This window comes from Vulpes lagopus, chromosome 20 (genome assembly GCF_018345385.1).
Source record: "Vulpes lagopus strain Blue_001 chromosome 20, ASM1834538v1, whole genome shotgun sequence".
Taxonomy (NCBI): Eukaryota; Metazoa; Chordata; class Mammalia; order Carnivora; family Canidae; genus Vulpes; species Vulpes lagopus.
In genome coordinates this window covers 12,695,967-12,722,714 of record NC_054843.1, presented here as the reverse complement: position 1 = coordinate 12,722,714, position 26,748 = coordinate 12,695,967, and the positions used below count along the sequence as shown (strand labels likewise).

Sequence of the window (26,748 nt, the reverse complement as noted above, 5' to 3'; positions counted from 1 at the left end):
ACCCCCCCCCCCCTACAAAAAAAAAAAAAAAAAAAACCATGACAAGCAATGAAAACGGCCGAAAGCCCCCGGCTCGACGCGCCCCCCATCTCCCAGGAACGGATGCGGCCGTCTTCGCCACGTTCGTATCACCAAGGACACTTGCAAACAAAGCGACTTAGGATACCGAAGGCGCGCCACGGATACCTCGCTCTCGCAATCTCGCGGATGTACGGATCGGAAGGGAAAGGCCGAATTTTTCCACAGTTCCATGTTTCTGGGCGTTTTAGAGCCGCTGGGCGGAGGGAGCCGGCGCCGCGGGGCGCAAGGCTCCCCGCGCGGCCCCCGTGGTCCCGCCCCCCGGCCCCTCCCGGCCACTCACGTGCCGACGCCCCCAGGGGCGCGGGCTGGCTGCGCGGGCGGCGATTGGCTCCGGGCTGCGGTGGGCGGGGCGCGGCGCTCCGGCCTATAAGAGCGCGCGGCGCGCCCGCCTCGGTTTGCGTCGGCGTCTGCTGCGGCGTCCTCCGCTGCCCTCGGACTCCTGCCGCCGTCGGAGCCCGGCCCGGAGCGCGCCCGCCCTCGCGAGTCATGGAGATGAAGGCCGTGTGCGTGTTGAAGGGCCAGGGCCCGGTGGAGGGCACCATCCACTTCGTGCAGAAGGCAAGGGCGGGGGCGGAGGCCGGCGGCGGGGCGGCGCCCGCGCACCTGTGCCCCGGCGCGGCGTCCGGTCGGGCCTCGCGCGGTCCTCGTCACACCCCCGCCGCGCCGGGTTTGCGGGTTCGCGCCGCCCGAGGCCTGTGCCCCGCGGCGGGGCGGCGGCCGAGTGCTGAGTCACCGGGCGGGCCCGGCGGGGGCGGCGGTGCGTGGCGAGGCCTGGGCGGGGGCGCAGGGAGGGGCGCCGGCCGCCCCCCACGGGTGCGGGGCGTGCGGGGGCCCGCGGCGGAGGGCGAGGCCGGCTGCCCCGGGGCCGAGACGGGACGTTTCCGCAGCAGCTGGCGGCCCCTCCTTGCGGGGTCGTGCTGTGGGTCCCGAGGCTCCTGCGGACTCGGAGTGGCGCAGCCCCGGGCCTGGCCCGCCCTTGAGGTCGGGGGTGGGGGTGGGGAGTGCGGCAGGGCCACCTGGGGCTGGGCGCAGCCGTTACCCCGCGTCGGGGCTGCCTTTCCGCCCGGGAGCCTGCAGCCTGCAGCCCGCAGCCCGTGGGCACGGCCGGTCCCGCGGCGGGTGCAGCGCAGCCCCCGGAGCCAAGGGGGTGGCTTGTGCCTGGTGAGTTCCGACGGTCCTGGGAAACCAGACTCCTGTGACTGCCTCAAAAGTCAGAAATGAAACCATCGAATCCCTGAAGTAGTAGCAATGAGTAAAAGTTTGTTGTGCGCACACCGGAAGGCAGTCGTGAACCCGGGAGCACTCAGACCAAAAACAGGGAGTGAGGATGGGGCGGGGGAAGTGGGTGGGTGGGTGGGTGGGGGTTGTATATCGTCCTAAAGCGGCTTAAATGGGGGGAGAAGGCAGGGACGGGGGTCACGGTAGTTTTCTTAAGTGATGAGAAATTGGTTAGCGGTCACCACGTACCGACCTTGGGAAACAGTGTGACCATTGGCTTAGGATTTCCAGCGGCGTAAGAAATGACCCAGGTCGAGTTAGGCTTGCAAAAGAAGCCAATTAAGCTGTGCTTGTGTGACTAAAATTGGTTTTGTCTGATCAGGGAATTTTCAAGGTTGGTCTCCGGTTTGGTTTTGATTTTAGCAGGACAGAGACCTTAGGTAGCACCTTACAGAGAAGTTTGGTAACCGTTGCTCTAGGTCAGGGTCAGGCTGTAAAGGCAAAGGAGATGGCATTGGATAAAGCTTTTCCGCCTCCAAAGCTCCAGAAGCCAGAGAGATAAACGGCTCCCTTGTTGGTTATTTTCCAGACCTGTGTGTGGTTTTGTTTTTTTTGTTTTTTGAACCCTGGGTGCACAGTGGGCTCATTTGGGGAGCTTTTTTTTTTCTTCTTTTTTCTTTTTATTTATTTATTCCTGAGAGACGCACACACACAGAGAGAGAGAGAGAAGGGCAGAGACACAGGCAGAGGGAGAAGCAGGCTCCATGCAGGGAGCCCGACGTGGGACTCGATCCCGGGTCTCCAGGATCCCGCCCTGGGCTGAAGGCAGGCGCTAAACCGCTGAGCCACCCAGGCGTCCCTGGGGAGCTTTTTAATAAAAATGTCGATATCAGGGCCCAACTCCAGGTGTATCAAAATCTGCCAGAGTGTGGTCTGAGCTTTGCTGTTTTTAAAGTTTTCACAGAAGTACTAGTTTGCACAAAAGATTGAGAACGAATGTTGGTAGAGGGTACTGGATGGGGTTTGGGAGTTGGAAGTCAGGTGGTGTGGACAGTTCCGTTTGACTCTGTTGGGGCATTCATTTAACCAAATTCTCTGTACAGTGGTCTTGAAATTGCTCTACCAACAGGCCCATTACTGAGATGGTAAAAAAATAAAGTGTACAGAAATAATAATACTGCAGAACACATTTTACAAGGAAGGTGCTTGTGGTAAGACTTGTCCCCCAAATCTTAGTGAAGTTAGGAATTGATGGAAAATTGTTTGTTGTATTTGGCTTGATGATCATAATATTTAACATATGAATGAGATTTAACCTTCAAAGTGTCTTACAGAAATGTAAGAGGACAGGAACAGGAAAACTAATCTTTGAAATTTATGGGAGGGAGCTTAATTCTTTCCTTTAAGTGGTTTCCAGATTTTCTGCAAATGGCATTTTGTTATTTGACTAAATTTTGCTGTTTTCATTTGCCAGACTTTGTTTTGCTCTTCCCTCCTTGGCCAGTACCAGAGAAATCTCAAGGGTGGGGGTGGGGGGTGAGGGAATCCCTCTGGCCATGGAGAACTAGCTTGGGCATTACATTCAGAAGCCAAGCTGTGAATCCATGCATAACTGAGTTTTCCCACCTTCTCTGAGTAGCATGTGTGGCTCCCTCATTTTAAGTTCCAAACTTCATTTGGGTGGTGCTGTTTGTACCTGATAAAAGATCCTTGTGTAGTGAAGCATTACAGCTCTACAAATATGCAAGAATGTTAAATTGGAAATGAGCCATATTTGTTTGTTTTATAGAGGGTTTAAAATTGTTGATTAATTTTCTGTCTTTAAAAATAAGAAATTTTCAGCTGTAAGTCCAAATTCCTAGCTTCCTTGAAAAAATTTGGAGATCTGCCCGTGCTGAGCCCTCATTAGCTCAGGGCAGCACCCTGCAGGACAAGTTTATATTTCTTTTTTGCTTCCCTGACCTGTTTTAGTCATTTAAGGTAACAGCCAGCCTGGTCCCTATAGAGTTGTACCCAGACAGGTTACTGTTGAAGTGCTCCTATGCGCTCTGTGCATTACCCATTAATGGAGGCTTGGAAAAACCTGCCCTTTTGTCCCTGTGCTGTTGGTAACACAGTGTGTTTCCATGTTTTAGTTTTTCCAAAATTAAAGCTTGTACTTAGAAGAATCCTAGTCTATGTATTTTCAAAAAGAAAAGCGAAGAAGGGCAGCAGTTACCACACTACTTCTTTGATTAACAGTGTTTATCCAGTGGAAAGTAAAAAATTCAAGGCTAGCACGTCTTGTAACTGTTGGCCCTGGCCATTAAAAAGCAAACCAAGCTAAAAGCAAAGACACCGTCATCATATTACCGTGTGGTATGGATGCTGTGTATGTTTTATTTTAGTTCCTAACATCTCTTAGCTGTAATAGTTAACTTTCTTTATTTCTGTACGCAGCCCTGCAGCTCTATTATCTATCACCATTACCTGCATCATGATACCTGTGTGTTTTTCTGCTTTAGCGGTTTTTTTTTTAAGGTTTTATTTATTATTTATGAGACGCAGGGGGAGAGAGGCAGAGATACTGGCAGAGGGGGAAGCAGGATCCTTGAGGGGAGCCAGATGTGGGACTTGAGGATCACAACCTGAGCCAAAGCAGGTGGTTAACCACTGAGCCACCCAGGCGCCCTCCTTCTGCTTTAGTGTTTTTATCGCCCCTTTTTGGTCTTGAGCAGAAAGGTTATTTACGTTTGAGGGCCTAAAATGACTTTAGAAAACAATTGCTTAGACCAGAATCAGTCCCCCAGGGAAAGTGGGATAGGATATTTTCTATTAATAAAAAATATTAATGCCGGGAACTGATAAATCACCCTCTAATGGCAGAGTGGAGAAGAGGGATCCTAGAGTAAGTAACCAGTTGGACATTTTCAGGGTGTCTTTTTTCTTTTTTTGGTGGCAAATCTATATGTTTGCTCTATGGAAGAGTGCACGAAGAAAACAAGGTATATGGTGTGCTGACATTTGGATTAAAAAGTTTGATGTATATACATTTATTCAGTGAGTGCAAATATAACGTATTTGAAAGCATTTACGAAGTAACTTTTTCACATTACATATTCATTGTAAGGAGGTCAAATCCTATGAAGTCTGTAAACCTACCACCTTAGTGCTCACTCTCCTTGCCCTACTGCTAGATGCTTTCCCTGTGCTATTTTATTAATCTTGATACGGGCTGCAGGGCTCCTGGGCTGTGAGTGTTAGAACAAGGTCACATCTCCCTTGTGTTGGGTCCCCAGCCTAGAATGGTTAAATAGCTTGCTAGAAAGTGGTGGGCCTAGGATTTGGGTGAGATCTTTAAACTCTCAAGTCCATGTTCCTTCCACTTTCTTGTGATTGGTAAAGATAATACAGCTGTTTTCTTTGTTCAGAAGTACTTGGCTCTCTCATTTTTTGTGCTTTTCTTTGACTGAAGGGAAGTGGGCCTGTTGTGGTATCAGGAACCATTACAGGGCTGACTGAAGGCGAGCATGGATTCCACGTCCATCAGTTTGGAGATAATACACAAGGTGGGTGTTATGTTGGTCTAGTGACTCCTATTTGTTTCATTTAGTATGATAGATAGGACTGAGTAGAGCTACTCCTAAACATTGAAAATCCTCAACATGCCAAAAAAAAAAAAAGGTCAATAGGATTACTAAGGTCAGCCTTAGGGAAATGATCCACAAAGCCGGTTTTTGACTCTATTGAAGTGTGGAAAGGAAAGGGAAGAAGTTGATTTTTTTTTTTTTTTTTTTTTTTTAAGATTTTACTTATTCATGAGAGACACACAGAGAGCCAGAGGCAAAGGTAGAGGAAGAAACTGGGAGCCCGATGTGGGACTCGATCCCAGGACTCCAGGATTAAGACCTGAATCAAAGGCAAATGCCCAACCACTGAGCCACCTAGGTGTCCCAGAAGTTGATTTTTTTTTTTTTTTTTTTTTTTTTTTTTTTTAAATTTTTATTTATTTATGATAGTCATACAGAGAGAGAGAGAGAGAGAGGCAGAGACACAGGCAGAGGGAGAAGCAGGCTCCATGCACCGGGAGCCTGATGTGGGATTCGATCCTGGGTCTCCAGGATCGCGCCCTGGGCCAAAGGCAGGCGCCAAACCGCTGCGCCACCCAGGGATCCCAGAAGTTGATTTTTTAAAAATCATGATTATATTTTGATTATAAGAGTCTCCAGTATTTAAGAGAATAGAAAATAAGAAGTTAAGCTACCTTTTTATCCTCCATAGTGATCTCAGGTGTTTGTGAGCTGGGGGTCAAGGGTGAGTGCTTCACGCCCAGGGTCTGCATTTATTTTTGTTACCGCTTAAGAATAGCTCCCTACCTTTAACACAGGAGCCTTAGGGGGACAGAAGTAAGGTAAAATCTGAAAAAAAGAATGTAAACTATTGGTGCTTTTGTTTGAGTTTCATTTTCTCAGTTTGGGATTAGAAAGCGACTTAATGAAAACTTACGGGGTAAAATGCATTTAGTCATCATTTTCCATATTCAGGTAACCTGGTGTTTAGACTTTTTCTGATAACTTGATGGATTCATTTTGCTGGATTTGTTTTTATGTTCTATAATTTGGTTCTTCTAGAAATTATGATTAATGACCAGCTTTGGTTCATTTTGACGATTAAAATTCCTCAAGTTGCTCTTTTTTACTGCCCCTGTGCTTTGGGAGACATCTGCCTATGTCTTTGACTTACTCTGCTACTTCTCATTACCTGTGTTGTCTTCTCCCTGGGGGAGTTGGGTTAGAAGCTGTAAACAATGGAAACTTCCCATCACCTGTTGAGTGAAGAAAGCCTGTCACAAAAGAACGCCCTGCATTGTTGTGGTTGTGTTCTGTGAGAATGGCCTTCCTTGAATTACAGAAGTGCCATTTTTACAGAATATATTCTGAATGCCACCCCTTGGAATTCTGTGGGGCAGTGGCCTTGGCCCTTAGATACAAGGTGCCATTATATTCTGCATGCACCAAGTAGAGGCCGCCAGCAGTAGTTGCTGGAAGTATGTTGCTAGGGAGGTTAGTCTCTTATAGTTAAGGTAGGCTACCTTATAAGTTAGACCATAATCATGAAATTTTAATAAAAGCAGAACCATGAAGATCAAGTCCCAGCCCTTTTATTTTACAGAGCAACGAAGAAACCAAAGCCCAGAGAAGGGTATTATCTCTATCGGTGTTAACACACTAATTCAAATTTGTCTCTACTGCCTGCCCATTTTGTTGATACTGAAGTGTTGCTTCCTGTTTTCATGAACCTAGAAGTCATGATGTATGTATTTTCTGTATTTGAGGTTTTAGCAATGGCCAGTTTCTTTTTTGGTATTCTGAATTCATAATTCAGCTTTTTTCTTTTTTTTTTTCGGGCAAATAGGCTGTACTAGTGCAGGTCCTCACTTTAATCCTCTGTCCAAAAAACATGGTGGGCCAAAAGATCAAGAGAGGTAAGTGACAAAGTGCTTAACTCTTACTAAAATTATGGCAGTGGCTTGGGGTCAGTACGGGTGTACTTGCAGACTGCACGCTGGCAGAACTGAATAGGCCTCCCCACCTCTGCTCTTTTTGTTGTCCCTCAAGTGTCCGTGTCCCCCACCCCCCCCCCCCCCCCCCCCCCCCCCGCCTCCCATGTGTTGAAGTAGCTTACTCCCTGGGCTGAGGAATTGACAAATGGGGACACTTAAGATGAATTGGTTTTGTAGCATTTATTGAATATAGAACTAATACAAGTGCCAAAGGGAACTAATACAGGAAATGTCATGAATAACAGTACTGTCAACCACTAGCAACATAAACCATCATTGTGAAACATAGGAAGCCTTGTAGTTGAAAATTGGATACTGAAAATTCAGTGAGTCCATTTGTATGTGTGTTTCCTGAGAGCCTTTCAGGAAAATATTAAATTTAAGGGCAGGGATTAATTTATCTTTATAACAGGCGTTGGGGCATAGCATTCTTAGCCATGCCGAGAATTAACAGGCATAACTCAGTAACTCAGAGTTTACCCTTTGGTACTTTACCTCTGAAGTTAGAGATGTGCCCCCATCCCACAGTTCTTCCCAGAGCATTACTTTGTACATTTGAAGCTGTGTTTGAAGAACAATGTGTCTAGAATGTCAGGTTGTTTCTAGTTTTTGTGTATGTTCCAAAACACTCAATCTGCAGGAGTGGGTCCTATTTGATACATACTATGTCCACCTCTTAGTCTACCCTTCTGTATCTGACTCAGTTTTTAATTTAGCTCACAAACTAGCCTGAATCAGTCCTAATCACTGATGCTTTTTCACTGTTAGGCATGTTGGAGACCTGGGCAATGTGACTGCTGGCAAGGATGGCGTGGCCACTGTGTCCATAGAAGATTCTCTGATTGCACTCTCAGGAGACTATTCCATCATTGGCCGCACCATGGTGGTGAGTTTTCATATGATAGGATATGCATACCAATTCTTCTAATACACAGACCTATCTTTTCACGATTTCATGATTGTTAATCCTGGTTTTCTAAGGATCCACATACATTGTACCTTTAGTTCAGATTAGGAAGGGCAATTATTTTATTGGATGATTACAATGAAGGTGAATTAATGATGTAGGTTGGTTATGACACTGTTCTGCAAAGATAAGATGGTTAAGTAGGTTACATTTGGTCATATTAGATCTGTATCGTGGAAACAGAAGTAGTCTTTTCTGGTTTTAAGATGGCCAGATTTTCCTGCCACAATTTAGTGTCCCCCTTGTAAATAGAACATTTAAGTCTAAAATCTGAGATGAACCTCAGTATTAGTATTTATTCATGTCTGCAAGTCACCATCACTTGTTTAATGTGTGGGAAGCCATTGCCCAGAGTTACCCACAGGAGCTGCATCTGGTTCTCGCAGATACCAAGTAGCGTAGGCTCTGTGTTGCCTGCCCAAGAGGACAGTTAAAGGCTCTGTAGTCCTTTCCTTCCAGGTGACCCTAGAGTTTTCTTCCGCTATAGTTGTGAAGCAGAAAAATCATTGATCAATGTTTGAGGAGCCAAATCTTAAAATACTATTGTTTAAATAGTTGAAGATATTTTTAGCATTACTTAAGACTTATAGTTTCATTAGGCACATTTTTGAGGTTTTAAAAATTCACTCATTGTTTTTTTTCTTTCAAAACAGTGATTATTAATAGTATAACTCAGGCTACTAAAATTTCACCTGGAGGATTTTTAGTATTTCATTTAGAGATAGCAACACATACCTAGTGTTTATAATGAACTTAGTCGGTATCATCAAGAAAAAGCTTTGAGTAGTAGTTTCTGTTGTTTACCACTAGTTTAAATATTAGTATATTTCCTTGCTAGGATTATTTGAACATGGTTTTTTTCCTAATATTAAGTGCTTCTTAAAATTTGTCTTTTGGGTATTGGGAAAAGGTGGTGATCACTTGATAGCGCTAAGTTATGTTAATGTTCTTAAAACTTTTTAAAGGTCCACGAGAAACGAGATGACTTGGGCAAAGGTGACAATGAAGAAAGTACACAGACAGGAAACGCCGGGAGTCGTTTGGCTTGTGGTGTCATTGGGATCGCCAAGTAAATATTCCCTAGGATGCGATCTGAGTTCTAGTTAACTCCTATGTTATCTTGCTAGTTGTAGAAATTTAACTTGATAAACATTAAACATTGTAACCTTAAAAGTGTAATTTGTGTGACTTTTTAATTGCTCTAAGTACCTGTAATGAGAACTGATTTATGATCACTTGGAAGATTTGTATAATTTTATAAAACTCCTATTCAGTTAAAATGTATGTTTCAACGATCTCTGTATTTTGCCAGGCTTAATCATATATGGGTATTAAACTTAATTGTCTGAATTTCTTCAATTCTCATTCAAGCCCGCAATAAACAAATACAACATATGGCACTGAATTCTTAACCTATTAAAATATCCAAATTGAAACTCTTAATTAGCTCTTCATACTCCTACATTAGAGCTTGAACGGAACAGATTTAGTAATTAATATGTTAGCAGATACTCCGTCTCATAGAGGTCGCTTTTTAAAGTGTTTTAAATGAGGTAAGATGTTTAAATTTTTAGCAGCTTGGTCTTTTAGCTAACACTAACCTCAACTGGAATCTTGGTTGGACAGATCTCATCTCCTTTTTGTCAGCTTTGGGGGAAATTAAGGTGGTCTCCCTGATTAGCTACTTTAGCTTTTTTATTCAAAAAGTAGGTAAGTTTATTTTAAAAAGTAGATGTTATGGTTTGAGAGAACCCTTTGATAACTGGTAGCAAAATTGTGAACAGCAAGTTATAGCCTCAGCTAAGAAAAAATTCACCTACCTGCCAAAATGGCACGTATTCCACATATCTTACACCTATGAACATTTATTTAGTTTATAATAAGAGTAGAGGTTGGCACAGTCTGCTTTCAGATTAGCCGTTTAAAGAAAGATACCGTAGCATTTTAAGATGGGACCAAGGAAATGTTATGGCTCCTTAAGATTTTACACATCCAATTAAATTTAAGTCTAGTTCTCTTATTGTAAATACTATGTACCTATGAGAAACTGATTTTAAATGAAATAATTCAGGTTTGACTGGGGATTACAGTTCATTAACTGAAAACTGTAGAATATTATTTCTGATAAACCAGAAGAAATGTTACAATTCTGATTGATCATAAATATATGGTACACTTACCAAATGTAGGATATTGGTGAGGAGAGGAAAAGCCAAATTTGTAAATTTTAACCTATTAAAAGACAATTTGTAGTGTTTTTCAAAGTATTAAAATTGATGATAAAACATCCTCAGAAGTGGTTAAAATCACAGCCAGAATTTAAAAACTGTAATGGATTTCACTAGTGTACAATTTTGGTGCACGTATGTGGGAGAAGACTCCTACTGGGCCTCGCTTCTGACCTTCAAAGCCTCAAGTGTAATCACTACCACTTAGTACTTTGGGGGGAGGTCTTGTCATGTGCAAATAGGGTGGTTCCAATACTTAAAATTGAAAATACGGGTTTTGGGTTTTAAGTCCTTGAAATCTGAACACTAAATAATCAGATGTAGATTTCTTTACAGAAGCAGTTTCAGTTAGGACTCTTAAACCTCTCAGGTGGGCCAACAAACGAAGGACAAGTTTTATAATTCAAGTGTAGATATCAACCTGGATTTTCTCAAGTCAGGAACACAAGAACATTGTCCTAGATACATTCTCCCCATCAAAACAAAGATCTTGCTCTAGACTACTATTTAAAAACCAAAGTAATAAAGCAGCTTCACCTGGGGATGAGGGCAAAGAAGTTACCTGCTCAATGTACCAAAACTAGGACAGTTTAAAAATGTAAAAAAAAAAAACAAGGCCATAAATACTTGGATTGTGTAACAACAGGTCTTTTCCTTGGCACTGGGGAAAGCAGTTTTGTGGAACTGCTTTTCTGTACTTTTTAGATACAGGTTTGATTTGGCTTTGGATGTCTTCACGTAATAGTTCTTGGAAACCTACGTCTATTTTTCCTAGTTAACCCAACAATTTTAAGCAAAAGAAAATATATGTTCTTGTATGTGACAAAAAGTTCAGTCTACCTCTGCCCAGCAGGGGAGTTTAAAAAATGGTAAAGAAAGGCAACAGTCAAGGCTTATAAGGAAACAACAGGTTGCATTTAAGTCCTTAAACATATAAAATAAGACAAAAAGCTTTTAGGTTGCAAATGTTAACCTTGATTTCTTTCACCCTTCTGAAAAATTTAATGGGATGGTAAGAAAACACTCAACCTTCTAAATAAGTAATACCCAGGCAATCAGATAATTCTATAGTACAATCGGGTAGTTTGGGATCCAGTTTTCCCCCAGCAAAATTTCTCTTTACAAATTAATTAGGGCAACATTTACCACAAAGCCAATGGCAAAAAAAGATAACCTTGATTGAACTGCAAAACTAACAAGCTTTTCAATTAACATTAAAACTAACCTTTACACCTTATGATTGAAAGGCTAAAATTCAAAAATATTACAAATGAAAGTGTTTGAGAAGAACTACATAAAGATGTCTATTTCCATCAAATAAACAAGTCTAATTTAGACTCCCAATACAGTATTAACAGCTCAAACTTTGATGGTGAACAATCCTTTTCCACCTTAGTGCAGTGTAGGAAGAATAGCACACATTAAAGTTTGTTATGAAAATAGAGTTTATTAAAAACATCCCTATTGTTTTGAGGAGCTTTCACCGTTACCTTGTCTTAAATTAAAAAAAAAAAAATAGAGAGCACTTCTAATTACGATTTGTAAACTTTTTAAAGTCAAAACTTTTAAAAAGTTACAGCAAAAAGGGTAATATTTATTCATATTTTCAGTATTTTTTGTTATTTTGTGGCTATTTTTAAATAGAAGGGAAGCAATCAAATTGCTTACAATTCCCCACCAACTACTGAGGGGCTGTGATATAGCAGGAGCAAATATAATACAGCATCTGTACACCTCAAGCTCTACACTCCAGAAGTGTCACTGTCACATTTTGACAAATTCCAGTCTCTAACGAGGAGCCTCTGCTGCTGAGCCAGAATCCTTTTCGGGTTCAACGGATGAGGTAGCCTCAGCAGGTAACTCTTCAGAAGGTTTTACAACTGCAGACTCAGACTCCCCCTTATCAAGTTCTGAAACAGTGTCTACATTTCCCACTTGGCTAATGGGAGGTTCAACGGTTTTGTTACCACCTGCCCTGTCTGTCACCTCAGGCTTCTCCTTTCCTCGGTTTTCTTCCTTTTCTCTACGAGACTCTCTATCTCTAGAATCTCTCTCTCTGTCTCGATGCCCACTAGAGCGTCTATTTCTCTCTTCCAAGTCTCTGTGCCTGTCCCGGTCAGGGCTCCTTCTTCCCCACTCTCTCCTTTCACGATTACTATTATCTCTATCATCATTACGGTTCCCATACCGTTCCCGGTCATTTTCCACCCTATTTCCAAAAGATCTTCTTCCAAACCTCTCTTGGTCTCTACCTGAATTGAACTGCTGCCTGTTATCATTTCTAAACGGCTGTGGTTGCTGCTGAGCTGGTGGTGGCTGCTGCGCTGGTGGCGGCTGCTGCGGCTGTGGCTGTGGCGGTGGCGGCTGCTGTGGCTGTGCTTGTTGCTGCCTTCCGTCTCTGTCTTCAGGACCCCCTGGGCCTGGCCCTGGGCCCCCAAGCCCTGGCATTCCGCCAGGCCTAACAAAGGGGCCATGAGGTGGAAAGGGGCCTTTCATCCCATGAGGTGGAGGCATTCCAAAGCCCCCAGGTCCTGGAGGTGGACCTCTATGCATCATATGTGGTGGCATGGGACGAGGTGGCATCAAGGGAAATCGCTGTAAGTGAGGCGGAGGCATTCCTGGAGGGCGCTGAAGTGGGATCAGGCCAGGTCGGGCTCCAAGAAGACCAGTGGATGGTGCCTGGAGCCCAATTACAGGGCCGGGGGCAACTCCTTGAGTACCTAAAAGAAAGCAAAAATAAAATATATATAAAGTAATGTAGAAGATGGCATTCTATTTTCACTTGTTTCCTGTGGAGCCTGAATCAAAGTGAATGAAGTTCAATCCAGAATCTTCAGATTTCGTGGTGTTTGCCAGCTTACCTGTGAGAAACTCAACATGAGGGCCTAGTAACAACTGACCTGCATTCTTAAAGATCTATTATATACCATATATATATATATGTGTGTGTGTATATATATATATATATAGAAGAATTCTTAAAGATCTATTACATACCATATATATATATGGAAGAATAGCACATACTAAAGTTTGTTATGAATACATATACACATATGTATTACTAATATATAGATAATTAGTATCTAATATTGGGAGAGGTCAAAATTAGCTGGAAAAGGAAAATGCAATATACTGATTTTTGGAAAAAGTATGTTAAAGTCTCCTACAGCCTTCATTAGTAGCTGTTTGGTAAAAATACTTAAAAAACATTTGAAAAATATAATGTACTAGGCCTAATGAGAAAGGGCAAAATATCTGAACCAACTGAAGGCCAGCTCAGGTGTACTCTTAGGAAATTTTACACCTTAAGTCTTAAGACTAGAAACAAATGGGGTCACTGACCCAGAAAACCCACTGAAGAGGGAGGGCTCTTTGATTCTACGTCATCCAAATGCCTTACTATACAGTAACCATCATCTGAAACAGGAATGCTTATAAATAAAGATCGATACACCAGTGCAAAGTTTATTTTTACAGGTCCTTTTTCAAAGCACAGCATAAGGTGTCACTTGCTAGGCCACAATGACGGAGGTATTCATCTTCTTCATTCTTCCTAAGGTGACAAGACGCTGGTGCTGTTGACAGTAGCAAGGACTTACTAGCTTTATTTCCCATTTACATGAGGGTTTCCTCAGGTTTTGGTGAAAGTCATACAAATTCAACAACCCATCACTTAAAATGCTATGGCAAACAGGATGGATTTCTGTTTCGGATCAGGACTTAAGTAACAGAAAGGCATCATCTCTCTCTTTCTTTGTAAGCATCAACATCACAAGGCACATACTATGGCCAACAGGAGTTACTGTAACATTGGGGATGTTCCATATGTTGTCAGAATATATACTGTTGACCCCTTTGTGCAAGTTATGTGTTATGACTAGACCAGCAATGGTAGAGAAATGCCTGGGTGACACTGATTAAAAAACAAAAACAAAAAAACCCCCCAAGAGCAAACCCAATACTTTTAAGTATTTTTCTTTCCCTCTCCCCCAACATTAGGTTATTTTCTGGTTTCAACTTGAACCACTTCCTCTCATGTGCTTCAGCAAACATTTAACAAGTCCTGCTGGCTCCTAAATTTTTTGTACAGGCAATACTAAACATAAACAAGAATTTCTACTTCAGTATGTGCTCCTCACATGTTGTTTGATACTACTGTCAGATTTGACTAAACAGTGTACCTGAAAAATATATGTAAACCAGTTTATAACTTTTAACCTGAAGACTCACCAGCTTTGGTATTTACTTACAATACCTTCTTTCAAATGCTTAAAAAGTATGTTTGGTGAAATCTAATCTCATTTAGGAATGACTTTGGACATGTGCCTCAGAAATGAGAGAGTGAGCTCAGAGCCTTCTCCAGAGTTAAAATGCTGAAATTATCACATCTATTTTCATGGGTGATAAATATTCTAACATTAAATATCTGGCTTCACAAAAATAGATGCATTTTTTTTTCATTGCTGATTCAGATCATACTAAAACCTCTTGGTATCCCCCAATACCCACCAGAACTTAAAGTCCAGCACTTTGGTAGCTGGGAAAATGTGAACACACTGAGTTTCTACATGTCAGGTGTAAAGGTAAAAATACGCTCAATATAAGTACCACAGTAAAGTTACAGCAGAAATTACGAAGTAGACGATTGAGGCAAAAGACCTTGTCTCTTCACATACTCTTCAGACTCCTTGAAAATCCCAATGAACATATACAGAACCGCCACATATCCGTATTTCAGATCAAAATGAATTCATGATGGCAAACATTATTCCTATCACTTAGTAAACACTGAGTGTATACCATACAGCAGGGTAACAAAAGCACCTAAGATATGTCCTTTCACTTTTTAAAGAAATGTCCCAATATCTGTAGACTCTAACTCAAATATAAAATGTATTGTATCTAGTACTTTCCTTTTAATAGAGACACCACACATAGACACACTTAAACTGAGCTTTACTTTCCCCACCAACCTTTAAAACATGACCAATTTACTCTCTTATAGAAATTACTATGGCACATTTGAGTACTTCTCTATAGGTTCAAGAGGCCAATGCCAAATTTTTAATTAACACGAGAAAAATGGGTAAGAGGTTCAAAGCATAACAAAAGAATTAGGTTCAAATGAATCTTTAAAAGAAAACAGTGACTCTTGCTGGACAATAGAAAAGTCCTATTTCCTGATTTACCCATGAAGACTGGCTTCCCTTAACTACCAATCTTGACAGTGGCCAAAGGATGTAAGGCCACCTTACCATTATACACAACAGATAAACTGGCAATGTTTCTCTTTAAAATATAAACCTGTCTCTAGGAACACATCTCTTAAGTCCTGTAACATGCATTTGAGTATAGAGATTGACTCAATGGGATTAACATTTATGGTAATCATATAAACTACCTACAAAGCACACTTTTTTATAAAGCAAAAATACCGCCTAGTTCATTGATTATGTGTGGATATTTTTATTTGCCTAAAACACTACACACTCAAATCCCTTTTCTCATTTGTAAGTAAGTAGATTTCCATTTAATCCTTCCTGGATTGGCATTTACAGCTTCTCCTGACAAGAGTATTTCCATAGTCCTAAATGCGGGCCTTCAGGCCACAGAAGTGATAAAATTGTGAATTATTATTATTATTTGCAGTGAACCTGTGTTGCTTTTATAATAGAAGTTGTATTTAACTAAAAATATACCAGATGGCATAAGCCCTTGATGGGTATGCTAGCTGAATTTCATTTTTTTAGGATAGCAGACGACATATATACATCAATGGGCTATATAGTTATGAGTTACTGAGGTCTAAAGGGCATTCAAAACAATTATTCATTTGCTCTGGAAGTAGGACGTACAATGCCACTGACAACTTTTCTTGAGTTAAAAATTAAAAAAAAAAAATTCACACACGTTGAACACCTGAGCTTTACATTAAGAGATTTCATGTGGAGATATAAATAAAACATAGGGGATCCCTGGGTGGCACAGCGGTTTGGCGCCTGCCTTTGGCCCAGGGCGCGATCCTGGAGACCCGGGATCGAATCCCACGTCGGGCTCCCGGTGCATGGAGCCTGCTTCTCCCTCTGCCTGTGTCTCTGCCTCTCTCTATCTCTCTGTGACTATCATAAATAAATAAAAATTTAAAAAAAAAAAAAATAAAAATAAAAATAAAAATAAATAAAACATAGTCCATTCCTTCAAACAGGATATATAGCCTAACCAGAAACAAAGACAGCTGACACGTGATGGAAGAGATGGCACGAGCTACTATGGTGGCAAAGGTGGAACTGCTTCATGAACCCAAATGTGTGCATGAACCTGAGTGCGAAGCCTAGGGTGTATGAACGGGGTCTCAAAACAAAGGACATAACTAGTCAAGAGAACTGCAACAGTGTCTTTGGGCTAGAGAGAGAAAACAAAACAGAAGATGAGGTTTACTACTGAAGCAGCAAGAAAAGAATTTGTGTGAATACAAATTACTACCAGTTAAGGAAAGAGGTTCATGAGGCTGAGCGAGCGGGCTAGCACAATTCAGAGCTGATAAGCCACAAGAAGAAAGCTTGGACTTTGACTTAAGGGATGGGGCGACGACCAAGCCATTTTTGGCAGGGATCATCCCGTGTTCATATTTGAAAGACCTTTCCTGCAAGCAGTGTACAGGAGAGCCAGGTGAGGAAAGACACTGGGAAGCAGGAAGACCCAGAATCCAGGGGACAGAGATGAGGAAGAGACATAAACCATGTTATGGGCAGGCCTGAAATTTGAGGTGCAGGAAACATAGCTCTCTGTTCTGAATGAGCAGATTTAAGTATCAATGCAGTGCAGGAATTTAGAAGAGGAGTTACTTTGGGGGAGACATATGACAAATTTCTACTGAGAGCTGGAAGAGACTGGGTCAGATCTGGTGGAAATATGTGTGGAAGAACCTGGTACGTGTATCTACAGTTCACAATAGAAGTCACAGTGATACCCACGGTACAGGTGAGAAAAGGGAAGAGTTCAGACCTGGGCAAACACCACCTCAAAAGTGTCTGAAATTTTAATACAGCAAGATGTTAAGGCAGGAAAAAAGGGCAGCCCCAAATGTCCGCCTTCAAATTTGAGAATACAAGAAACATGGAATTTAACTCGAAATAACCAAAACTGAACTGTGAATATTCCTAAAACGAGCCAAAACCCAGTCATTTCACAATTAAAAACTAAAAGTCAAGATTAAAGGGGAGGTGCCAGTGCTGTCTAGAGCAAAGCTGTCCAGCTGGAATTATGTGACATTAAGAACAGGTATGTTAAAGGCTACAGGGGCAGTGAGAGAGGGGAAGGTGGTATCATGGCTGGAATCCAATGTGCATCTGGAAATCCCAGGACATAAATAAAGGGACACAACGTCTGCCCAAAAGGTAGCTTTCTGTGAAGGACCATAGCGGGGGGCGGGAGGACAGGGAGACACAGAGAAAGTTACTCAAGGTTTGAATTCGTAATACTTCCTTTGGCAGTGACCCAACTGCTGCAGCTTAGTTGGATGCTTCTTAAAAAGGATGTAAATTTAAGTGGGATCCTTCAAGGAAAGCAGGGACTACTAGGCGAAAGGGGAAGAAGGGTGGAGGGAACATCTAAGGCAGCAAGGCAGTTCTACCCTCTTCGCCAAGATCCTACCGAAGCCATTGCCTCTTGGAAGTCCTGGAACTTTCATTACAAACACCTGTATCACTGCCGAATTCTCACCTGCGGGCACCCCACTCTCTGACGCCCTTCTCAGAAGGTTTGATCCATCCCATGAGGCTCAGCGATGCCCTTCATTGTCTTTACTTTCCCCTCCTTACCTGTCTCAAGAGTCCATGATTCCCCCTCACCACAGCTGCCTGGAAAACCTTCAATGGTTACTGGATGCAACTCTTCTACTCATCTGGACACCAACAGAGCTGAGGGTCACCCCACCCGCAACACGTGAACTGGTGGTCTCTTTTAAAGTTTACAACTACAACCACAGGTGCTTCCTTAATTCTGGTTAGTAGCCCTAAATTTTCCTAGTCAGTTCACATTCTCATTTCCCTAGATACCTAATTCACATGTTCCGGTTTCTTAATCCTGTCAAGTCTTAAAGGGTTTTATAACAAAATCAGTGAGATAAACTCAAGTTTATAATTCACCCACATAAAAGTATATAATTCAATGGTTTTTAGTATATTCAGAGCTGGGCAACCATCACAATCAACTTTAATATATTTTCATCACCTCAAAAAAACCCAAATGCCATCACCCACCATTTTCAGGCAATTGCCTCCTCCTGCCCCTTCCAGGCAACCATATATTCCGTGTATAGATTTGCCTATTCTGAACATTTTATATAAACGGAATCATACAATATGTGATCCTCTGATGACTAGACCTTCTTTCACTTATTAGTCTATCTTTTCAAGGTTCACCCATCTTGTAGCATGTAAAAGTGCTTTCTTCTAAATTACCAAGTACTATTCCATTATATGGTTTATAATGAAAACCATTACACTGGTTTACCATAGAAAGAAAATAAAAGTTGTTCGAAGAATTTTTCATTCACTTACCTACCACCACATCTATCAATTTACCTGTATCCACATCACTCCTACTAAGAACATTATGTTCCTAGGGCTAAGCCCTTTAATCAAAACCTGAACCCATGCCCTCTTACCTACGTAAGGATATCAACTTAGCAAACACCTCCTTTCTTGTGCCAAAACCTTCCCCTCTACTGATTTGCCAATAAAGATGCTTTAGTTTCATCCATTTTTTAGAAATAAACTCTCCGTTACCTTGCATCTCTTTCAACTACCACCCCATCTTACTGTTTCTCTATATAACAAATCTCAGAGATGTGAAAAAATCACTGTATCCACTTCTTCAGCTCTCATTCTCTCCTGACCCCAAATAATTGGGCTTTTGGATCCATCATTCAGAGGAAATCATATTTCTAAGGTTACCCGGGAGCCTTCACTTTACTAAATCCAGGCAGCAAGCTTGTGTCCTTCCTTGACTCATCAATACAACAGAAGGTTGCTCCCTCCCGAGGAACTTCCAAGGAACTCTACTTGGCATCCAGAATACCCTCTACTTTACCTCCTTAGCCCACTGGCTGCAACTTCCAGTATCCTCCACTGAATATAACAGTATAGAACAGTGGTTAAAACCACAGGTGTGTTGGAGCAATGCTAGCTTAAATTATGGATTCCCCACTTCTAGCTGTTGATTGGGCCAGGCTACTTCCTCTCTCTGCTTCAGCATCCCTATCCATAAAATGGGGTAATTGTACCTACCTCTTAGAGATGTAAGACTCAAATGACAGACACAAACTCTTCAGAAGAGTTCCTGGCATATGGAAGGAACCATGTCTATCTTAGTTCTCAGTAATGTATTCTCAATTACTAAGTGTTGAAGGATTCCTGGGCTTGTCCCTCTTACCATGTCTCTACATTCCCTCCTTAGGTACTCTCACAGGTTCCTGTGGCTTTGCTGATGTGTTTGTGGATGACACCCGAAATTACATCTCTAGACTTTATTCATCAAGTTGTTTACTTACCATCTGCACCTAAATTTCAAAGTTAAAATACTTAACATCCTAACCTGATATCCTCTTTGCAAAGCCACTCCTCCTTGACAATTGCCCACAATTTTCAGGGATGGAAAATTACATCCCATCAACTGCTCATGTCAAAAACTCATTCTTGACTCCCTTCTCTCATCCCGTATTTAAATAATAATTTAGTAAGGAGGCCCAATCTGCAAAATAATTCAGTGCCCAATTACATCATTTCCTCACTTATCACCCCCAATGCAAGTGGCTAGCCTGCATCTCATGGACTGCAACAGCATCTAGAGTCTCCTTTCCACTCTTACCAACTCCTATAGTCTGTTTTCTATATAGTAACTGTCATCCTTTAAAAAATATACATCAGTTATAATTACAATATTCCCCATTGCTCTCATAACCAGACCCTTGACATTCTCTGAACTGATTGCCTGACACTCTTTTTTCACCCTGCTTCAGCCACACTAGGTCACTGGGGTCCCCCCTCAAACAAGCCAAGTTCATTCTCAATCCTGGCCTCCTTTTGGTCTTTTACCTGAAATGTCTTTCCTCTACTTCAATGGTTGTTCCCCATCATTTCTCTCCATATTACCTTCTTAGATGCCCTCCTGAGCCATCCTTGTTAAAACAGCACATCCCTTGTGACATTCTTCCAATCCCTAAGTGTTCCCTGCTTCATTCTTTATAGGATTATCTCCATGTGAAATTACTAGTTTATGATCTAAGTCCCTACTAGAATATAAGCTCTAAAAAGACAGGCTTTTTTTGTTCATTCGGGTTATCTCTAGCACCCTGAAGGGTGCCTGGCACACAGTAAGGTACTGAATACACAAATGTTGAAATGTTCAAATGAATGGTGGTGGCAGATGACGACCAAACTCATCAAGGAGAAAATCTCTCTCAGGAGGCCAAGAGCAGAGGCTATAAGGTCCAGGTCTCTCCCCCAGGATGCGGAGCGTCTTTCTGCTGTTAACTTACAAAGGTCTGAAATTTATTTTGAGAAAGGCTGGAATTTTCTTTCACAACCTCCTTTTCTGTTCTTAGTTGCAGTTCCACCTTTTTTGATCTGATCCCAATAAAATGAATGTCACTGTGGTATTTGCATGAACCTAAAATGAAATTTTCCCACACAAGGAAAAAAAATTATCAACCACTCTTCTCTCTCCTACTGATATCCTGAAATCCCTTGGTATGCATACACGTAATTTTTAAAAATCACTGTCTTTTCATCCCAGACCTCCAGAAAATGGAAATAATAGTACAATCCATACATGTCTTTCCTTTGCCTAGATTTACTATTTAGTAACATTTAAAGTATAACTATTTTGAAAAGACTCCCAGGCAATTCTTTTAACAGGTAGTATGTTGGGAGCTGGGGAGAACAAAAGAGTAAGGAGCTAGTTTTCAAAGAATGAGAAAGCACATTTTAGTATTATACATTAAGATTATACCAAAAACAAAAACAAAAAATCGTGACTAGAATGTTAACAAGAGATTTTAAGAGAAATTTGAATTTTTAATAGTGCAGGTATACCGAGAGTTGGATCTGTTTTTAGCACAGGAGTACATCAGGTTTTCATAAAATCCAATATGTGAAAACCAGAATTTTAAATAAAGAGAAATCAAACACAGATTATTTTAAAATGACTCCTTGGCTTTTTGCAAAGTAATGTACAATAGGCTGTCTGGTCTATTTCCTATAGTTCATGTATAGTTGCTTTTTAGAATTTGTATACAAATTGCTATTTTACTTTAACTGGCAAAGCGTAACAGCTCTGACTTAATTAAAAGTAGCACTATTAGAGTGAAGAAGTCTGAAATAAATGGCTAACCTATCACTGAATGAGATTTTTCCCTAGGATATTCTACTTTCAATGTTAGCTGGAAAAAAAAAAATCTTACCTGAAATTCTTCACAGCAACATCTTTGTCTACCAAAATTGATCTACAGCCCGGAGTGTCTGCCCCTCCCACCTTCCTCGAGCCCAGAGTGATGTATGTCAGAGATTTAAATTTAAGAGACTCTTTAGGCTGGAATTCTACAGCCTAGGAAGCATGGAGGGACATGGAGACAATGTGATAAGCAGCTTTCAAGTTTCTGTACAAGATCTTCCCTATGTGTTTCATTTGAAATACTTCACCTTCTGAGAAAATACAGTGTATTCATCCATCAATTCATATCCAAGAATTGTTGTGGATTAATAGCTGTTAATTATCTACCGAACAATGTTCTATACTAAATTGAAGGTACTGTGGTATGTGGGAAACATTCTACTATGTAACATTAGTGGAATAATTACCAATTTAATACTTAAGAGTACCAACTCAAATATTTTAAAGCCTACAAAGAACACTTTATAGGATAAAGACAACAGGATTTTTGGGGTACCAAATAAATCAAATACCTACTAGCTCCCTCCAGCTTGTAACTTAAAACCAAACATTACAGCAAAATTCACAATAAGAAAAAATATTAAAATGTAAGAAGTTCTATTAAAAATTAGGTATTATCATTAAAAAAACTACTTTCTAGAATTTTCTTCCAGTTTTCTTTGAATGTTATTTATACTAGATTGGTGCTCTAATGTTCTAATTTAAATGTTAGAAAACACTAACTATAAAAAAATAAAAATTCTGGGCAGAGAAATCCAAGCTAAGTGAAATCACCACAAATCAAATACCAATTTTAAACTAATTACTGAATGTGATGGTAAAACTATTTATCCTGTAAGAAGTTTTAAGGATAACTATTGCATGAAAGCAAACACACCCATTTAAGTATACAATAACTCCAAACCAATTCTGTATACATAATTTCTTGAAGTGTCCAAATCTGGGAACATCAACTCAAATGCTTATTGAGTTCATGCAGGGATGTGTCGAAACCAAGTCTGAAGGGCATCATACCACTGTCTAGCAATTCAATCTGGAGGCCACCAACATGTGACTTCTGCATTTGATCTTTGGTAACCAAAATTATCAGTAAGTAGGAAGCAATCTTAAAAATACCCAATTCTTATTTTTAAATTTCACCATCATCTATAGCAATGTGACAAAACTAGGGAGACTCTGCATGTTAACAATTAATGAATAGATGTATCTGACAAGAGAAAAGGCTTTAATTTTCCACAAAAGGAAGGAGTCCAAGTTAGCAAAATTTTTCCTTGAAAAGATTATTTTGGATATACTGGTAACACAGAGATATGTAACACAAACAAACATTTTTTTGTGTATTTTTTTATTGTCTGCAACACCAAAGTAACCCAAATTTCACATTTACAATGAGCTTTTTAATAAAAATATACTATACATATTAGAGATACATGTTATACAAGTTTTTGAAAAAAAGTAAACACATACACTTATACAGTAAAGAGAATAAACTGAATTGCTATTATCAATAATATTCCTTCTCTCCTAAATGATTAACAACTGTTACCAATAGCTTTTATGAAACCACCACTGTCCTGTTTTGGAGCGTGTGGCACTAAGAATGGATTTAAGAATGGATTTCTTCAAAATTAAGTGATAATGAAGTATTACTGTGCATCATGTAACTTCATATTTTCAGACTACCAGTTACTAAAATAATCAGGATCTCTATAAGACAGAGGTTTAGTTCTCTACAAATTTGGTAGTGTGGTGGTAGCTCAGCCCAATTCCATAAACAGGTAATCATCACTTCCAAACTAACCACACTTAACATCTGATCATTCAGAAAATTCTTTAAGCCAATCCTTGCAGAACTGCATTGCCTTTTCTCCATATCATCAGGCCTTACTACTGAATTAAAAAAAAAAAATTTTTTATTGGGAGTTCAATTTGCCAACATATAGCATAACACCCAGTGCTCATCCCTTACTACTGAATTTTGGGAGATCTGATGAACAGTTGTTTGGCCCCTGCTACTTTAAAAACATTCTTGCCATGTTTCAGAAATTAAGATCCAAGAACTCAGTTAAGTCCCAAGGATACGTTCATCTTCCCTTGAAAGAAAACTATCTGAGTATCATGAGTGAGAATACAGATATTATGCTATTTCAAAGAAATACCATTATGACTAACATGTACTTCCTCAGTAAGCCAAGTGATAGAACTTGAATATGTGTGAATTTCTGACTTGGTCTAATCTACCATGAAAATATAGGAGGCAACTATGTCAAGATACATTTTTTCCCCTAAAAAGTTTGCTTCCTTTGCCAACAAATAGGACAGTTTAAAATGAATCATAGCTAAAGTACTATAATGAGAATTACAAAGTATAGATCTTCTTGTTTAGATATTTCAAATATGGCCCAAGACACTCCTTACCTGTAATAAGCACCCACCATCACCAATGGCCTACCCTGTGGCAGGTCCCACATCAGTCGTTTTATATACATAAGCCCACAGAATCACAACACCCTGGTGTGTCATTTTTATTCTTTTTTTTTTTAAACAGATGAAGAAACTGGAGTTTCATATCATCTTCTAGGCTTAAAGTTTTCTGGTACAGCATAGCATTTCTTTTTATTATCATAAGAGAAAACATTAGAGCACCAAGAAAAGTTGAAAGCATCTTAGAATTCTAATATTCTATTACTTGGCTAACATATCAACAATATCCCAACCTAATTAGTAATCCTCAGTGCTGCAGTATTACATGTGATTACTGCATTTTTTAATCAAAATGCTGGAACTGTGATTCCTCTTTTGGATAAATCTTCCTTTATTTGCACACACATTAAAAAGTCTCCTTTCTCTAAAGCTAAAAATTTATGGGATATTCAAGATTTCTAATTGAAGGAAAATGAAAGGTTTTCTTTCTCATGACTGGAACTAAACTGTTATTTTAGTTAAAAGTACTTTTAACAAAACAGTTTTCATTTTTATGTCACATTTTGATCTTTCCAGACTTAGGACAGCCTTTAATTTCTAAATTTTATTTTGAAAGTTATAGACATAGATCATCATCAGAAGTAAAGTATAACAGCCCTGCACTCAAAACCATCCATCTATCCGTTTACTTAAGTAAGAAATGTCCCTCTCTCATGAAGATTCTATTCTAGTACGTATTTGGGAGAGAAGGCAGTAAAGACATACAAAGAGGGATGTCAGGTAATGACAGATGCTAAGAAATATAATTATTTTTCTAGCAACGCTTAACTTCCTAAGTTTGTTTTTCGAGGTCACCAACTTTTGATCTGTGCTTTATTTTGTTTCACATGTTGGATGCAGAGATTAAATTATGCATCTCAGTAGTGATAAGAAGTAAAGGGCAGAGTCTTCAAGACCTAAATGTTAAAAATTAGAGGCAGGCTACTTATTCTTCAAGGTTATTTGAAAGTAGTGGTTATTAAACTCTTGAGGATGAAGAAAGCTTTCATTCAGTAAATTTACTAACACCAGAAAAAAACCACAAATGCATGCCATTTTGTAAGGAGTTTCAGGTGACCTAATATCCATGGATGCTAGACTAGGAAATTTCATTACAAAGAGAATTCACAATCAGTGTCAGAGTGAGGTGGAGGAAAGCGGCTATCAGAAAATACTATCCAACTCAGATTCTGTGATTCCTATGCAATCATCTTATTACAAATATGAAAAACAAAATGCTAACAAAACAGATCCAAAGACTTTAAGGTTTCCTGGCTCCTAGAACAATGTTCTGTCTACTACATTTTCATTATGGTGTAGACCTCTTAAGCAACTTCCTCATTAAACAAACTACTTCTTATCATTATGAGGACTACTGCCACATTACTGGTGACAAATTTTAATCCCAAATCCTCTTTTACCATTACCCAGTCTGTGTACTAAGGGAAATAAAAAGCAAGTTTATTATCAGACTAAGCTCAGTCTTAGAGAGGGCAGAAGACAGCATGCTATTTGAAAACAAATTGACTTTTATTATAAACGTAGTATATGCATAAAGTAAAAATTTCCAACAGCACTGAAAGGTGTAGGCGAAAGTGAAAGTCCTGCATCACAAACTAATGTTCCATAGTCCTACATCTCAGAGGCAACTAATGTGCTCTTTCTCACCTTAAAAAAAAAATCTAAGATTATGAAAGCACACATGTGCACATACATATACCTCTGAAATGGGCTCACAGGACTAGAATGTTATAATACGGGGGATGAATTAACTATCCATTAGGGGAATCAGGCGTTAATTATACTTGGCAAAACCACTTCAAAATACAGTAATTTATTTAAAAGATGGTCGCCATAACAAGTATATGAAATAACCATTTATAATTCAAGCAAGCAAGGGTAAAGCCTCTTAAAGATGTAAACAATCTAAATCATACTTCCCTTGATCATAGTAAAATTGTGGGTAAAGAGTACAACAGATAAGCTAGCAAGAGAAAATTGAGGGGTGAGAAAGCATTGCCTCAGACTGTACAACTGTCACTCAGACAATAAAGCCATTTTATTACAATGTATCAAAGAATTTCTTTGCTAGCCAACAGAGAATGCTGCCACAGCTCAGGGTTTTATAAAAAATTGGTCCAGACAGGAAAAAATTCTAAGTTGTCAAATAAGTGCTATCTCTTAAAAAGCTGGATGTCTGGGGTTGTATCAATCATGGACTTCGTAACCAATTCCTTCTCAGAGATTCATCACTTTCCTATACCAAATTAAGATGTACAAATCCACACTTTTCTTCAGGACAAACAAACATGATTTCATCTTTGAGGTTGTCTCTTGGGCTACTCTTGGTAAAGACCAAGTGTACATATTTAAGAGGAAGATCTTCCTCAAAGAAAAATATCAGTCTCACAGAACATTTTACCAATGTTAGCATTATTTAAAAAAAAAAAAAAAAAAAAAAAAAAAAAAAAAACCTAACTTGGGTGGGGGAAAAAAAACTAATGATAAAAAAAATTAACTTACCAAGAAGTGAAACAGGCTGGGTTACAGGAGGGGTGGGCAGATTCGTGGGTGCAGCAGGTGGCACAGCAGAGCCATACATTTTCACACTGTCACCAGACTCGGCGTTTCCTCTAGCCCCAGACACCACTGTTGGAATGGGATTTCCAATAGATAAGTCTTTTGTAGTGTCTTCATTTATACCAGCGATAGTAGCTAAGGAATATAATTACATCAACATGTGAAGCTGAATAATTATCTCCCCAGTCAACATTCTTTTGCCATACTATACA

General features: G+C 40.1%; 2 protein-coding genes across 3 annotated transcripts in view; one reads left to right on the top strand and one right to left on the bottom strand.

Annotated features, from left to right (window-relative positions):
• The first annotated feature begins 469 nt into the window (after positions 1-469).
• SOD1 (superoxide dismutase 1) lies at positions 470-8,981 on the top strand. Its single transcript, XM_041735212.1, has 5 exons — positions 470-639; positions 4,754-4,847; positions 6,694-6,763; positions 7,610-7,727; positions 8,774-8,981. Exons 1-5 carry the CDS (start codon positions 568-570, stop codon positions 8,879-8,881), a joined length of 462 nt encoding a protein of 153 aa, XP_041591146.1. The 5' UTR covers positions 470-567; the 3' UTR covers positions 8,882-8,981.
• Positions 8,982-9,353: 372 nt separating this feature from the next.
• SCAF4 (SR-related CTD associated factor 4) overlaps positions 9,354-26,748 on the bottom strand; it is a 61,265-nt gene continuing 43,870 nt past the window's right edge. Inside the window, exons 19-20 of one of the 2 annotated variants that reach the window (XM_041735210.1) lie at positions 26,480-26,671; positions 9,354-12,756 (exon numbers count right to left, since the gene is read on the bottom strand). In XM_041735210.1, coding sequence (XP_041591144.1) covers positions 11,825-12,756; positions 26,480-26,671 — 1,124 coding nt within the window. In that variant the 3' untranslated portion in view covers positions 9,354-11,824. The remainder of the gene's footprint in view (positions 12,757-26,479; positions 26,672-26,748) is intronic. The other variant, XM_041735211.1, reaches the window with a different exon arrangement.